We start from the raw sequence: 17,477 nt of genomic DNA on the forward strand, positions 1-17,477 counted from the left end.
TTTATTTTATTTTTCAATTTTCTTTCCGTTTACCATTTTCCCTTTTCCTTTTTAACTTTCCTTTTTCGTTTCTATAATGCCCAGTTATTGCAGTTTTCTTCTACTTCATATTCCTCTTCTCCTTCTTCCCATTAATATTCTACGACTTCCAGCTTTAACGAGACTCCCCTAAGGTTTTGGGAAGTATTAGCGATTAAAATGGCCCTTTGCCACATATTGATCGGGTACGTTCCAGAAACTAGCACTATTGATCTGGGGTATTCGTCGGTGATGTCAGTGTTTACGTCTTTTTACCGGCTTTTAGACATCCGTCATCCATCTACGGTACTGTAAGCAACTCTAGCACCCTCGTTCAGACCAACGTGCGTTTCATGCATTTATCTACTTAGAAAAAATATCAGATACCCTAGTGTGACAAATCAATATCGAACGTACATACATGTGTTTTTACGTTCATTTTGGCTATTCTTTAAATCTTGGTAACTGATTTGGGCGACAAAACATTTTGCCTTCTGTTCTAATAGCTAACAACTCAGCTATAATTCAAGCCAATGTCAAATAGAATTTTCTGCATTGAATAGCCAAAATGAATTTCACGTAAATTTTGTTTTAAAAATATTACTATGCTAAGAGCTATGTGCTCTATTAAAAGTTTTCATTTTACTTTTAAACTTATTTACTTCTTAGTTAAATGAAACTTTAAGTTGATACTTGTTTTATCTTCATATGTAAATACACAAAAAGCGACAGCTTTGCACTAAAATTTTAATGAATATGACAGAACTGATGATGATTGGATGCAGAGCGGAATAGCAGCGACAATTACAGAACCAACTATGACTGAACTAGTTAACAGTGTGTTCAAAATGTCCTTAAGTATGTAATTCCATCAAAATTCAGTAATGCATTTACTTTGGCCTATTGTTTGTTAGTACATGTTTGCATGATATTAAGATGAAAATACAGACTAATCAAAAAGAGTTGAGTTAATTAAAAGTGCTAGTCCAATTTAAGCAATGTTATTCTACAATTAAATACCACGATACTTTTTATTGGAGCTTCAATGATTTGCTCGAATTATTTTACTAAATTAAAAATAGCACAAGTTTGACTTTGTTTTTTTTCTTTTGCGTCCTACATTCATTGAAGAAAACAGATATCAATCCCTGTCAACTGAGAAAAATTGGTTTGAAAAACTGGATGGAAAGTATTGCCAGCCCCGTAGCTGTCAATATTTCTGAAAAGAGCTTGTACAATTTTTTTTTTTAATATCAGACATTTTTTTCTTTTTACTCCGTATTTCAGATATTATTTTGAAATTTTTCACTTTCTAAAAATTTGAGAAAAAATGCGCAAATTGATAATTAGAAATGTTAGATATAAAAAGGCACATTAAAAGTTTTCTGAATATGAAATGTAACTTTCTGAATATCAATTTCAATTTTCTGAATACCAATTGCAACTTTCCGTATATATGAGTTGTAGATTTCTGAATAAGAAATGGAACTTCTGAATATTAACTGGAGTTTTCTGAATATCATTTTTAATTTCCTGAATATGAATGGTAATTTTCTGAATATGAAATGGATTTTCTGAATATGAATTGTAATTTTCTGAATGTGAAATTGAAATTCAACAAAATTTGTATTACTTTTGGTCTAGACTTTGCCAGATCCATGTTTTGTATCCGATTTTATCTTACTACCCCTAGTTTAACTATATATTAGATACTTGGAGTTAGTATTAAGAAAATTTTGCAAGCGTTTTGAAAGCATGTACTCAAATAAATTATGTAGATCAAATTATTGTTCTTCTACACTCATGAGACGTATGAGTCCCGTCCTTACTTTGTTTTAAAATAGGTAATTTCAAGAAGTTGCATAGCTTACAATCTCTCCCCTTCCTCTTCCTACTTCCTGTTCTACCCCATCCATCTACCTTTCTATCTCCTTTTTACTTCTTTTGCTCAACCTATAGCTATTGGCTCTTCTTCAACCTGCTCTTTCTCACTTTCTCTGCCCTGATCTCCCACACCAGATTTACGCACTGGACCCTCATCCCTACCCTTACTTTCACTCTCGACTTCACTTACTCCTCCCTCTTTCCAGCTATAAGTACTATTTTTCGAACAGGTCAATCGAAAAATGGATCCTATATACTAACCTTGGCTAATGGTACTTGTTTACCAAATTTATAGCTTGGCATACGTCACAAATCACATTTCCTCAACTCTTGTATTTTTATACATATGATTTCCCTACAGGGTAATTTGTTTTTGAAATTCCTATTTGAAAAAGAACGGTATTTAGAAGTTTTTCATTATGGTAAACTTATTCTAAGAAAACAAAAATGATGTATGTTGCGATTTTCTTGAAATTTTGTACAGGCGTTCCTCTTCAAACAAGCTTAACATCTGGAAAGAAGACCAGGCGATAATCTACTGTGAAACAACTAATTTTTTATTCGATTTACTTGAAATTTAGTACAGGGTTATTTCCTTGACGAGCTTATTATTTGAAAAACATTTTTTCCGCAAAATATGCCAGAATCTGAGGTGTTGTAATAAATATTATTCACCGTGCGATTTGTTTGAAGTTTATTATTTAGGTTTAGACTTTCGAATTGTTATATCTTTAAGAAACGAACACAAAATCTGTTGGTTACTTTATAAATTAAGATCGAGTGGACTAATTTTAACAAGTAAGGAAGGCTAAGTTCGGGTGTAACCGAACATTACATACTCAGCTGAGAGCTTTGGAGACAAAATAGGGGAAAATCACCATGCAGGAAAATGAATCTAGAGTAACCCTGGAATGTGTTTGTATGACAAGGATATCAAATGGAAGGTATTAAAGAGCATTTTAAAATGGAGTGGCCATAGTTCTATAGATAGAAGAAATTTCGGGATATCGCCATAAAGGTGGACCAGGGGTGACTCTAGAATGTGGTTGTACGATATGGGTATCAAACGAAAGGTGCTAATGAGTACTTTAAAAGCAGTGGGCCTTAGTTATATAAGAGGACTTCTTTTCGAGATATGGCCATAAAGATGGACCAGGGGTGACTCTAGAATTCGTTTGTACGATATGGATATCAAATGAAAGGTGTTATTGATTATTTAAAAGGGAGTGGGCCTTAGTTCTATAGGTGGACGCCTTTTCATTTGATACCCATATCGTACAAACATATTCCAGGATCACCCCTGGTCCACCTTTATGACGATATCTCGAAAACGCGACCACCTGTAGAACGCAGGCCCACTCCCTTTTAAAAATATTCATTAACACCTTTCATTTGATACCCATACCGTACAAACAAAGTCTAGAGTCACCCCTGGTCCACCTTTATTGCGATACATCGAAAAGGCGTCCACCTATAGAGCTAAGGCCCACTCCCTTTTAAAATACTCATTAACACCTTTCGTTTGATACCCGTATTGTACAAACGCATTCTAGAGTCACCCCTGGTCCACCTTTATGGCGATATCTCGAAAAGGCGACCACCTATACAACTACCACCAATCCCTTTTAAAACCCTCATTAATACCTTTATTTTGATACCCATATCCTACAAACACTTTCTAGAGTACCCTTGGTCCAGCTTTATGGCGATATTTCGAAACGGCGTCCACCTAAAGAACTAAGGCCCACTCCCTTTTAAAATACTCATTAACACCTTTCGTTTGATAACCATATTGTACAAACGCATTCTAGAGTCACCCCTGGTCCACCTTTATGGCGATATCTCGAAAAGGCGACCACCTATACAACTACCACCACTCCCTTTTAAAACCCTCATTAATATCTTTAATTTGATACCCATATCGTACAAACACTTTCTAGAGTCACCCCTGGTCCACCTTTATGGCGATATTTCGAAACGGCGTCCACCTAAAGAACTAAGGCCCACTCCCTTTTAAAATACTCATTAACACCTTTCGTTTGATACCCATATTGTACAAACGCATTCTAGAGTCACCCCTGGTCCACCTTTATGGCGATATCTCGAAAAGGCGACCACCTATACAACTACCACCACTCCCTTTTAAAACCCTCATTAATACCTTTAATTTGATACCCATATCGTACAAACAAATTCTAGAGTCAACACTGATCCACCTTTATGGCGATATCCCCAAATGGCGTCCACCTAAAGAACTATGGCCCACTCCCTCATAAAATACTCTTTAATGCCTTTCATTTGATACACATGTCATACAAACACATTCCAGGGATTCCCTCGGTTCATTTTCCGACATGGTTATTTTCCCTTATGTTGTCGCCATAGCTCTCAACTGAGTATGTAATGTTCGGTTACACCCCAACTTAAACTTCCTTACTTGTTTTTTTATTACATTATATATATAAATGAAAGAGAAGGAAAAGTTTCGTAGTGGTTTATAAAAGCAAAGATAGAGAAATCGGACGGGAGTTGGGAGTATGAGTGGTAGTAGGATTAGGAGTGGGGGTCGGGGTAAGAGTGGGAAAAAGTTGGGGAGTCAGAGAGAGGTAAATGTAACAAGATAAGAAGAAAAATGGAAGATAGGGAAGAACAGAATGGGATACAAACTGAAAAGGGAAATGAGGCTTACTTTTTGAAAGTAGGCAACTAAATTTTCAGCCAAAAAAAAGTAAGCCGTGTACTCTAGTGTTGAAATAAAAAAACACCCGTAATTCTAAATCTATGAAGCTCAGCCAACATTTCCATGAGCTAATTCTTAATGCTGCTAGTAAATTAGTCAGGCTTAAATTCTCCTAGGTTTACACAGTAAAATATCAAACAATTCCCTGATAAAACTAAAACATTTACTGCTAACGACAAATTTTCCCTTTTTCTTTTCTTCTAACAACATTTTCAACATGCCCTACACAAAAACAATGGTCAGTAAAAATTGAGTGGCGTAACGCCGGAATGTATACAATGTATTTGTTTTAGCTCATGTCCTTAGGACAAATTACATTTACATTTGTACGGCCATTGCTAATTTTACACTTTTCAGTCTGTTTATTTTTCTTGCATATACTTTTATACACTATTCTCTCTGTTTTTATAATTTTCGTGAAAATGAAATGGTATATTAACATCTTTACGAATCCCAAAATTGTACGACCTTAAAGGAAAATAGATAGACCCACCATTAAGTATATCGAAATAATCAGGATGAAGAGCAGAGTTGATTTAGCGATGCCCGTTTGTCCGTCTGTCTGTTTGTATGCAAGCTAGTCCCTCAATTTTTGAGATATCTTGATAAAATTTGGTAAGCGGGTGCATTTAGGTGTCCGATTAGACATTTGTCGGAACCGGACGGATAGGACCACTATAGCATATATCCCCCATACAACCGAATTTTGAGAAAAAGAGGACTATGTCATATCTTCCTCAATTTATTAGATTGAAGCTTCAAACTTCACCATATGCTTTCGAATATTGCACATATTGTTGTCTGAAAAAATGGATGAGATCGGTCGTATATATAGTATATATTCCCCACAACCGATTGTTCAGATAAGAAACTTTTCGTAATTGCTGCCCCATTTTAACAGCTAGAAGTTTCAAATTTCAACGAATGCTTATGTATATAGCATAGATTGTTGTCTGAAAAAATCATAGAGATCGGTGGTATATATATTATGTACCCTATATAAACTGTCATTTTTGCCCGTTTTTTACGGCTAGAAGCTTCAAATTTCATCAAATTTACATTTACATCATATATTGTTGAAATACGTGATTCGTTGTCATAGCTTTTACATGCAGACCACAAAAAACGTGAAACTTTGCATCCTCACACAAAGTACCTACCTATTTTTATACTCAGTTGAGCAGAGCTCACAGAGTATATTAACTTTGATTGGATAACGGTTGGTTGTACAGGTATAAAGGAATCGAGATAGATATAGACTTCCATATATCAAAATCATCAGTATCGAAAAAAATTCGATTGAGCCATGTCCGTCCGTCCGTCTGCCCTTTAACACGATAAGTTGAGTAAATTTTGAGGCATCTTGATGAAATTTGGTATGTAGGTTCCTGGGCACTCATCTCAGATCGCTGTTTAAAATGAACGATATCGGACAATAACCACGCCCACTTTTTCGATATCGAAAATTTCGAAAAATGGAAAAAGTGCGATAATTCATTACCAAATACGGATTAAGCGATGAAACTTGGTAGGTGAGTTGAACTTATGACGAAGAATAGAAAACTAGTATAAGTTTGGAAAATGGGCGTGGCACCGCCCACTTTTAAAAGACGGTAATTTAGAAGTTTTGCAAGCTGTAATTAGGCAGTCGTTGAAGATATCATAATGACATTTGGCAGGCACGTTACTCTTGTTACTACATGTCTGCATAATAAAAATTAGCAAAATCGGAGAAAGACCACGCCCACTTTTTAAAAAAAATTTTTTTAATTCAAATTTTAAAAGAAAAGTTAATATCTTTACAGTATATAAGTAAATTATGTCAACATTCAACTCCAGTAATGATATGTTGCAACAAAATACAAAAATAAAAGAAAATTTCAAAATGGGCGTGGCTCCGCCCTTTTTCATTTAATTTGTCTAGGATACTTTTAATGCCATAAGTCGAACAAAAATTTACCAATCCTTGTGAAATTTGGTAGAGGCTTAGATTCTAAGACGATAACTGTTTTTTGTGGAAATGGGCGAAATCGGTTGATGCCACGCCCAGTTTTTATACACAGTCCACCGTCTGTCCTTCCGCTTGGCCGTTAACACGATAACTTGAGCAAAAATCGATATATCTTTACTAAACTCAATTCACGTACTTATCTGAACTCACTTTGTATTGGTGTAAAAAATGGCCAAAATCCGACTATGACCACGCCCACTTTTTCGATATCGAAAATTACGAAAAATGAAAGAAATGCCATAATTATATACCAAATACGAAAAAAGGGAAGAAACATGGTAATTGTATTGGCCTGTTGACGCAAAATATAACTCTAGAAAAAAACTTGGTAAAATGGGTGTGACACCTACCATATTAAGTAGAAGAAAATGAAATAGTTTTGCAGGGCGAAATCAAAAGCCCTTGGAATCTTGGAAGGAATACTCTTTGTGGTATTACATATATAAATAAATTAGCGGTACCCGACAGACGATGTTCTGGATCACCCTGGTCCACATTTTGGTCGATATCTCGAAAACACTTTCACATAAGTATGCAACTAAGGGCCACTCCCTTTTAAAACCCTCACTAATACCTTTAATTTGATACCCCTATCGTACAAACACATTCTAGAGTCACCCCTGGTCCACGTTTAAGGCGATATCTCGAAGAGGCGTTCACATATAGAACTAAGGTCCACTCCTTTTTAAAATACTCATTAACACCTTTCATTTGATACCCATATCGTACAAAAAAATTCTAGAGTCACCCCTAGCCCACCTTTATGGCGATATCTCGAAAAGGCATCCACCTGTAGAAGTATGGCCCACTCCCTTTTAAAATACTCATTAACACCTTTCATTTGATACCCATATTGTACAAACGCATTCTAGAGTCAACCCTGGTCCACTTTTATAACGATATTCCGAAAAGGCGTCCACCTATAGAGCTAAGGTCCACTCCCTTTTAAAATACTCATTAACACCTTTCATTTGATACCCATATAGTACAAACAAATTCTAGAGTCACCCCTGGTCCACCTTTATGGCGATATCTCGAAAAGGCGTCCACATATAGAACTAAGGCCCACGCCCTCTTAAAATACTCATTAACACCTTTCATTTGATACTCACATCGTACAAAAAAATTCTGGAGTCACCCCTGGTCCATCTTTATGGCGATATCTCGAAAAGGCTTCCATCTATAGAACTGAGACCCACGCCCTTTTAAAATACTCATTAATACCTTTCAGTTGATAGCCGTATCGTACAAAACAAATTCTAGAGTCACCCCTGGTCCACCTTTATGGCGATATCTCGAAAAGGCGTCCACCTATAGAACTTAGGCCACTCCCTTTTAAAATTATCATTAACCCATTTCATTTAATACCAATATCGTACAAACAAATTCTAGAGTCAGGCCTGGTCCGCCTTTATGGCGATATCCCTAAATGGTGTCCATCTATGGAACTATGGCCCACTTTCTCTTAAAATACTATTTAATACCTTCCATTTGATACACATGTCATACAAACATATTCCAGGGTTACCCTAGATTCTTTTTGCAACATGGTGATTTTCCCTTACTTTGTCTCCACAGCTCTCAACTGAGTATGTAATGTTTGGTTACACCCGAACTTAGCCTTCCTTACTTGTTTTATTTTATATTTATCTTAAAAATCGCTTATGGATGTACATTTGTTCACTATATATTTCTTATCTTATACAGCCGATTATATGGATATTACGAATGGGATATCTAATATTATTATTGAGCCACATTCATGAAAGGTATGAAGCCTGCGGCACAGCCGCAGACAGTCCCGTCCTTAGTTGTTTTACTTAAATTTTGTTTACATATATTTTCAACAGCTCTATACTGTGCATATTTTATTTTTGCAATTTGTTCGCATACCAACACACGGTTGAAAATTTTGTTAAAACCTAAACTTTTTGGTCTACATATATGGCCAAGCTTAATTTAGTTTTAAATGCAGACCTTGCAAAGTTTGAAACGATAATCATAAGGCCTGTTGTGAACTGAAACCTTTTTGGTCTAAATTTTAGTCCAGAAAATTTTCATTTTTCAAACCAAGAAACGCAAATATTTAAAAATTTCGGTTTAAATTCAAAATTTAATTTTTTAAATGTAAAACCAAAAAATACCAAAACTAAAACATTTCTGTTTGCTTTTCAAACCCTTGAGTTTATATTTTAAACCACTAAAAACTAGAAATAAAATATTGCAGTTTAAATTTTAGACCAAAAATAGTCCATTTTTTAAGCCGCAGGATCGGCAGTTGAAAGTTTTCTGTTTGAATTTATGTGTAAACAACCTCCCTGTGCTAAAATTTAACCCAAGACTTTTAAGTTTTAATTTCAAACCAATCATTGGAAATTATATTTTTCAAATTTCTGGACTAAAATTTAAACGTAAATATACTAAGATATGGTCTCTTCTCTAATAGTTTATAATTAAGAACAAACAAGTGTATGAAACGCGGTAGAGGTAAAGTTTTTGGTTTTTGTTTTAAACTTTTCATCGAAAATTAATATGGTGTTTTTAAAAGAAGTATAAAAAGCTTTAAATCTTTGCTAGGTTTAAAAAATGAACTCAAGTTTTGACCGTGCAGCTTTACAGCGCTTTTGGTGTTTACAAACATTGCGTATGCCTTCTTTTGTTATACTGCTGTCTTTTATTTTTTTTTTTTTTTTTAATAGAGAAAAAAATGTTTATAATAACAAAACATTTTCGTTTTTTTTTTCATTCATTTGCGTTGACGCCTGCCAGCTTTATTTGTGTGAATGACTGGAAAAATAGGCAACACCAACACAACGATATTTTATAAACAAAACTAAACGGTAACACTATCAACGTCGCTCTTAGTTTTGCTTTTTTTGTCTTTTTATGGGCGGCATTTACTGCAACACTGTGGCTGCTGCAGATTTTTGCAATTTTTGTTTTCGTATTTTTTCGAGAATTGTTATGCTTTTAGTTATTATTATGCATTCATATGTTTTTTATTTCATTTTCTCTTTTTATCGCAATACCATGCGTTTCGTGGGCAACATTTCGTTTGTTTTTTGTTTATTTGACAGAATTTTGTTCTTGATTTTAAAACTGCGACCAATTCTGTGGCGTCGCATTCATATTTATTTCAGTATTTTATACGAGCGCACACTTTTCAGCATAAAGTTTTGTAATCGTTTTTCAGACGCGGATTTTTTGTATTTTTTCGCTTAAACTGTTTACAATGTTCTGTTTATTTTTTACCGCGAAAGAAACAGAAGTATATGTTGTTAATTTTGTGAAAAAAAACAGATATTGTCACAGCATAAAAAAGACAAATTGTCTTTAAAATAATGAATGCAACAGTGAAAATTATTATAAAATCTTATAATTTTTATTTTTAAATATGCTTATAAAAATAATCGTGAAAATTATTATCAAGTTTTGTTAATTATTTTAATGAATATTTTGGGGAAAAATGATAAAACGCGGCATCAGGACGGAGAGGGCGACAGCTGCTTCGAATATACCTTGTAAATCTCTTCAAACGCTTTTCTCCCGGAAGTGGGATTGGAAACTGCACTCCTGCATGATCGATTTGCTGACAAACACTCTCGACCAAAGCCACATCAAGGCCAAATGCAATTTTATTCCGACCGCTTCCTTATGTATGTTTGTATGTGATAAAGGTTACGCAATTGTTGTTGCCTATTTTTTTTGTGAACTGCACTGTTTTTAAAATCAACAACTTTTCTCAAAAGGTTTAATAAATAAAATATTACTTAAAAAATGTTTTCATCCATTAAGCAAAAGAGCACTTCCCGGTTATTAATAATTTATCAGTTAATATCTTCTTTTGTTTATTTTTTTCGTATATTTTTAGAAAATACTTCAATGAATTTTTTAACTGAAACTTTACATACCCGTCTCAAAATTTTTTTCGAAAGTATACGAGAAAAGTATAAAAATCTGCAGGAAACTTAACATTTTTTGCTTAGAATTTTCAGAATTTTTTTAGTATGCAGTATTGTAGCCCTATAAATTTTAATCCTACAAAGTGCAGGTTAAAAGTGTCTCGAAATGCGCATTAGTTCTTGACAATCTTTTTTCGAAGATTAGATTTTCTTCCGTAAGAAGTGCGCACATTTCAATTTTTGATGAAGGAAAATATGAGACAATTCTCGAAAATTCGAATTTTTCGAAAATGTTTTCGGGATTGGTTTGCCTAGTTTCAGTTACACAATTCGTTGAAGTTTTTTTCAAAATCAACAAAAAAAAGTAAGAACGGGACTGTATTCGGCTGTGCCGAAGACTTCATACCTTTCATGAATGGGGCTGAACAATAATCTTATCCCGTTCGTAATCTCCGAATAATCGGATGTATAAGATAAGAAATATATAGTGAACAGATCTACATACCTTAACGATTTTTAAGATAAATATAAAATAAAAAACAGGTAGGTAATTTGTGTGAGGATGCAAAGTTTCAGGTTTTTTGTGGTCTGCGTGTAAAAACTATGACTACGAATCACGTATTTCAAAAATATATGACGTAAACGTAACTATTTGATGAAATTTGATGAATTTTGAAGGTTCTAGCCGTAAAAAAGGGGCAAAAATTACAGTTTATATGAAGTATATAATATATATACCACCGATCTCTATGATTTTTTGATAAAACAATACATACTATATACGTAAGCAATCGGTGAAATTTGAAGCTTATAGCTGTTAAAATGGGGCAGAAAATGCGCAAAGTTTCTTACCTGAACAATCGGTTGTATGAGATATATACTACATATACCACCGATCTTTATGATTTTTTCAGACAACAATATATGCTATATATGTAAGCATTCGTTGAAATTTGAAGCCTCTAGCTCTTAAAATAGGGCAGTAATTACGAAAAGTTCTTTATCTGAACAATCGGTTGTGGGGGATATATACTATATATACGACCGATCTCATAAATTTTTTCAGGCAACAATATGTGCAATATACGAAAGTATATGGTGAAGTTTGAAGCTTCAATCTGTTAAATTGGGTAAGATATTACAAAAATCCTCTTTTTCTGAAAAATCGGTTGTATGGAGGATATATGGTATAGTGGTCCGATCCGGTCGGTTCCGACAAATGTCTAATCGGACACCCAAATACACCCGCTCACCAAATTTTATCAAAATATCTCAAAAATTGAGGGACTAGTTTGCATACAAACAGACAGACGGACAGACGGACAGACGGACATGGCTAAATCAACTCAGCTCTTCAACCTGATTATTTCGGTATACTTAATGGTGGGTCTATCTATTTTCCTTTAAGGACTTACAATTTTCGGTTTCGTGACGAAATTAATATACCATTTCATTTTCATGAAAGGTATAATAAACAAAATAAGAGAATTAATATAGTGAAACTTTCTATAACTTTAGTTCCGAAATGGTCCATTGGATTAATGAAATATGTGAACTAGGGATAATGCATACTCACAAAATCCATAATATATTATTATTTTTTTTAAATAGTTGGATAGCATTATTTTTAACGCTTGTGTGAAAACCGTTTTCGATCCGTTATCGTATGTTACGATTCCATAGCAGATTAAAAATATGAGTACTACTGTATGCAAGTCTTATAGTAAGAATATTATGGACATCACTGTAAGTAATCGCCAAATTGCGCCTAAATACATGCAACAGTATAGCGCTACTACTTACATATGTAATACCATGTTCGAAAGTCTACATACGTCGTTTAGCCTCGAAGTACTTCAAATTCCATATACAATTTGGAACCGTGTTTTATGCTAAAGTTGTTTATTTATCTTAAGAGTCTGGAAATCTGGCAGAAGAGGGCGAAAATGTCTGCACCTTGAGGTGGATAAAAGGCAAGTATTATGTGTTAAGGACCATTATTAATATTCAGAATTGTTATGTAAAAAAATATTGTGATATTCAGTTTCTTAACATTTAAAAATTTTGAAGGTTGAGAATAGTTTTTATTCATGATTCCATTACAAGAGATTTTTTTTTAACTTTTACAGTAATCATCAAGTCTTTGGAACGAATAAAATTTGTTTAAAATTTTAGCAGATCATATTGTGTAAAAAATTTGTTAAAAAGTACCTTATACTCCATATGATAGCAAAACTTTCATCTGGTGCCGTATCATGTTTTACGATCACGTATCGAAAACGATTTCCACGCATTTCACCTATCCCAAATATCTTATTAATCTGAATCGCCTATCATATCATATGAGCTATAGAGGTTTGAAAAAGGTTTAAAACACGATACGGTCCCTAATTAAATCAGAAGAAAAATTTTCAAGGTCCAACGTATCATAAGTGAAAGTATTACTGTAACTGAAAGTTGTAACGTCGGTTTAGGCCTCCATTGTGAGCCTTCCCCGTTTGCACCTTAAACCACACCATAGTAGTATGATGTCCACACAGTGTCTATTATTCCTAGTAAACTCATACATGCGATCTACGTAAACTTCCATTTCAAAATTTAAGGTTGCTTATGAAAAAATATTTTACAGAGGGCACTTTTATTATGAGACCCAAGATTTAGACTTGAAGAACGTCAGTACATGCTTTGAAAGAAGCAGCACATTTTACAACCCAGGAATAGGTGTATGTATGTATATACTTTAAGAGATTTTCCAACCATGGCAAATCATATTTAATATACCAGTACATAAATACATTTTTTATTGCTTTTTTGAGTAAAAAATTTCATAAATATGCATTTGCTTTCGCAGTAATCAATAAGTGTTATGGAGCTTTCTTCCCAAATAACACTGTACAACATAAATTTTACAACAGAAATATTGAGAGCTGACATTTTATCGAAAATTTTTTATAAAAAAAACGCATAGTCCAGCGTGCTTGTTTACTTTTAAGTTGCGTGTAAAAGTTAAACTGGTCGCAAGGTCGGCCATAAATATTTTATTATTGTTGAGTTTAAGCTTTGGCTCCTTAGAAACATTTTCTTTATAAAATAAATAAGATTGCATACTAACATTTGGAAATTCCACCATTCATTCTTTCAATACTTCTCGGAAGTTGATGTAATATGCAAAACGAATGCCAGCTTCGAAATCAAACGGAGAATAACTCTTGCTGCTTTGGAGTGAGTAGGCAAATGAAAAGTAAAGTCCTCTCTCAACGAAAAGAACTTAAGCGCTACAAGTCGTCCATCATATTTGTCCTGATAAGATGGCTCTTGAAGTGCTTCAGAAAAAAGTTTTCCAGAAGATGTATGGTCCTGCCGGTAATGCCGCCGGTGAGTATCCAAGGAGTTATAATGATGAGCTGTAATAGCTTTATACAGATATGACGATAGTGTAGCGAATAAAAACTTAAAGGTTACTTGGGCTAAGTCATGTTATGCGAATGGACAAAGACGCTTCGGCCAAGAAAGTATTTCAGTAGACACTGCAGTTTGGATCCAGAGGGAGGTGGACACTCCCAATGAGTTGGGAATGGCAAGGTGGAGGGATACTTTACCTGCCTTGGTGCTGACGTGACGTGTTACGAAACAACCAAAATTTGCTTCAGCGGTTAAGCGAAGTTCTAATCGTGGAGAGTTGAAGTGTTAGCTTAGAGCTTTGTACAATATTCTCTACAATACCAAAGTGGTATAACCTCCACATTTTTTACAACTTGATGAAAGACTCCTTGTCACCCCCGTAACTTAAAGTGCCTATAAAATATAACTCAGACGTGCTGGACTATGTTCAGCAAAAATGATCTGTACGATGTCTGTTTTATGAAAATTTTAGGGCGACTCTGTCGCAAGAAACAGTTCAATTTTTTTCAACTTGATTGAAATGCTGCTGTGTGCACCTTACCTCGTCTCTTGGACTTATTTTCAGAATTTTTTTCAACTTCATTCCAAAAACTCCATATTTAAGAATTCATGAGCTTAACACTGGCTTATAATAATTGAATATTCAATTGTTATGTGTTTAAGAGAAACTGAAAAGAACCCCTGTAATAATTTTTTTTCGATTTTGTTTATTATACATAAATAAATAATTACAAATATCGTTTTAAAACTATAATTTATAATTTACATCTAAATTTATTTCATAAATAATTAAAAGTAATTTATTTAATATTTATTTAATGAAGTGAAACTCGCATTTTTTCGCCATACGTCGTTACTTAAATAAAGTGCAAGTACTTGATAAAGTTTCGCTGCACAGAGGCCAAATTTTATTTACAACAATATATGGCAACTTTAATGAAAATTAAATAATGCATAATTGGTGAAATATGAGACATGTGAAGAACGCACTTTTATACAAAAAAAAAAAAAAAACTACAAAAAATGTGCGTTAAAATAGCGTTTAAAATCTAATGGCAACACTACACATATAGAGGTTGCGTATTTGCTGTAAGCTTTAAAAAAATAAATTATTTAGTATTTGACATCGATTTACATAAATTTTAACTAGCATCGCTTATAGATTTTTTTATATATATGTACATACTAAAACCCTGTTATTACAACAACCATTTTGTGACTCGTTTTCAACAACCGACGTTCTGCCTATCTTTTTGCTTGCTGCTAATGCTTCGCTTGATCTTGGTCATCCACTTCTTCTGGAACTATTGGCTTGAACTCTTGCACCGTCGCCACTTCCTCGCCATCGGCATCCACTTGCATCTCTACTTTATTAGATTCTTCCACTTCGGGTTCATTTTCATCGTCCATTGTGGCATCTTCGTGTATATCTATATCAGAGCGACTTTGCGCGTCATGGCCGTAGAGATCGTTTTGTTGATTGGACACCACTTGCATGGCATGTTGATGTTGGAGGCCTTTGGATTGCGGTTTTTCAATAGCTGTTAAAATTGACTGCAGTAAACCTTCTGATAGTATCTCCTCATGATGAGCCGACTGTAGTGCCTGTTGCGACTTTGCGCCATTACCGGTTATGTCCAGCTCAAAAGACTGTGAATGTTGGTGGTGCGCTGCACCATTGACCTGCTCAGGCGATAGTTGAATGGACTCGGATTTTTGTGCTGAAACCAAATTGAGACCATCGAGTCCGGGGAGATCTTGTGGATTGGTGCCATCTGGTAGAGCGGCAACTGATGACTTTTGTGAAGCGTAACCATCATAATCGATGCTATTACCAGACGGTGGCAATCCATAGCTATCGGTGGGTTGTTGCTCGATAAATTGTGTATGCCTTTCGGCTACAGGAATGCTTTGCGAGATGGCATTGTAGGCATTAGCCGAATTACTAGATATTGAGTTTGACGCTGCCGCGTACTGCTGCTGCTCTTGGTTATGTTGTTGTTGGAACTGTTGTTGTTGGTAGTACTGTTGCTGTTGTTGTTGTTGTTGGTGTTGATATTGGTTTTGACTTTGTAATTGATAGTTGGCCGTAACAAGATTTGGTCCTTGGCCGCAATTATGCACTTGTGTGTAACGTGGTTCCTGCTGCAGTGCTGACGCTTGTGTGTGTATGAATTGTTCGCTATGTTGTGATGATGCGTAAGCATTTTCGAAATGTGCGCTAGAGGTAGCACCATTATGTTGCTGGAAAGTCACTGGGCCGGTGTTAACTGGAGGTGGTAGGTATTCTTGCGATGGCGGTGGTGGAGGTGGGAGCTGGAATGCAGCTGACTGTTGTTGTTGTGGCGGCAAATATTGCTGCTGGTGCTGTGGTGGTGGTGGTGGTGGTGCCAACGGTGGTCCATATTGGTTTATTGTATTATCGCGTTGTTCCTGCAAAGGTGGTAAATATTGAAACTGTGACTGATGAAACTTTTGTTGTTGCTGTTGGTGAGAGTGTTGTATATTTTGTGCTTTGTAATGTTGTTGTTGATTTACCTGTACGAAAGCTTGCGGCGGTTGATATTGTGGCAATTGCTGCTCAATTACACCGAGTGGTACATTCAATTGCGCTGCTGGTGCTGGTGCCGGTAGTGGTGGTGGTGGTGGACCATACTCTGAGCCAATATTACTTAGTCCATTTTCTGCTATCTCCTTTGCAGCTGGTGGAATATAAGTAGGTGGCTGCGTTGGAGGTTTTATACCAAATTTGTCTTGGTGTTGCACAACAGCACCAATCGATTCTAAAAGACCCTGAGGCACGGGTGGACGATATGTAACTGGACGGCTGGGTTGTGATGCGCCGTGTGTGGGAATGTTTAAAACATTACCAGATTGTGTGCCATAATGCAGACCAGCTTGTGAAGAGGATGAGGATGAGGAAGCAGCGGATGAATGTTGTTCTTGTATAATCACATTAGCTGACTGTTGTACTGGAGGTGGAGGAGGACCATAGTTATCACCTGGTGCTGCGTGTTGCGGTGGTCCGTAGTTTCCGTGCGGCGGTGGCGGTAAATAGTTTCCACTGGGTGGTGGTCCATAGCTATCTACTGACGGCGGTGGACCCTGGTTGTTGAGGTCGCCTTGAGGTGGTGGTACTAATCCATCGTCAACACCGCCAAAGCTGTTGTGGTGCTTTTGTGCATGTATGGAGCCAGGCGCATAAGAATCTGATGGTGGTTTACTGTACGAATCATCGCCTAGGCCAAGCGCAATCTATAGAGGTGAGAAAGGAAAAACAAAGCTTAGCGTTTCTTAATTTTTCGCTGGGAAAATAAAAGTTATTTCTAATAATAATTTTTGGAGTTTTTACTTCGCTTGAAAAAAATTTTTATTTTTTAAGTTTCTAATTTCGAATGGGAAAACAGTCATTTTGTAAAGATTTTTTTTCGCATGGAAAATAATAGTTATTTTTTGAGTTTTTTATTTCACTTGTAAAATAACAGTTATTTTTTTAATTATTTATTTCCCCCAGAAAAAA

General features: G+C 35.3%; 1 protein-coding gene across 5 annotated transcripts in view; it reads right to left on the bottom strand.

Annotated features, from left to right (window-relative positions):
• Positions 1-14,644: 14,644 nt before the first annotated feature.
• LOC137251402 (uncharacterized) overlaps positions 14,645-17,477 on the bottom strand; it is an 80,116-nt gene continuing 77,283 nt past the window's right edge. Inside the window, exons 3-4 of one of the 5 annotated variants that reach the window (XM_067785892.1) lie at positions 16,496-17,212; positions 14,645-16,390 (exon numbers count right to left, since the gene is read on the bottom strand). In XM_067785892.1, the coding sequence (XP_067641993.1) occupies positions 15,221-16,390; positions 16,496-17,212 (1,887 nt within the window). In that variant the 3' untranslated portion in view covers positions 14,645-15,220. Of the gene's footprint in view, positions 17,213-17,477 lie in introns of all 5 variants that reach the window. The other 4 variants (XM_067785891.1, XM_067785890.1, XM_067785889.1 and 1 more) reach the window with 4 other exon arrangements.

The sequence above is a fragment of the Eurosta solidaginis genome, chromosome 4 (assembly GCF_040869045.1).
Source record: "Eurosta solidaginis isolate ZX-2024a chromosome 4, ASM4086904v1, whole genome shotgun sequence".
NCBI classification, from domain to species: Eukaryota; Metazoa; Arthropoda; class Insecta; order Diptera; family Tephritidae; genus Eurosta; species Eurosta solidaginis.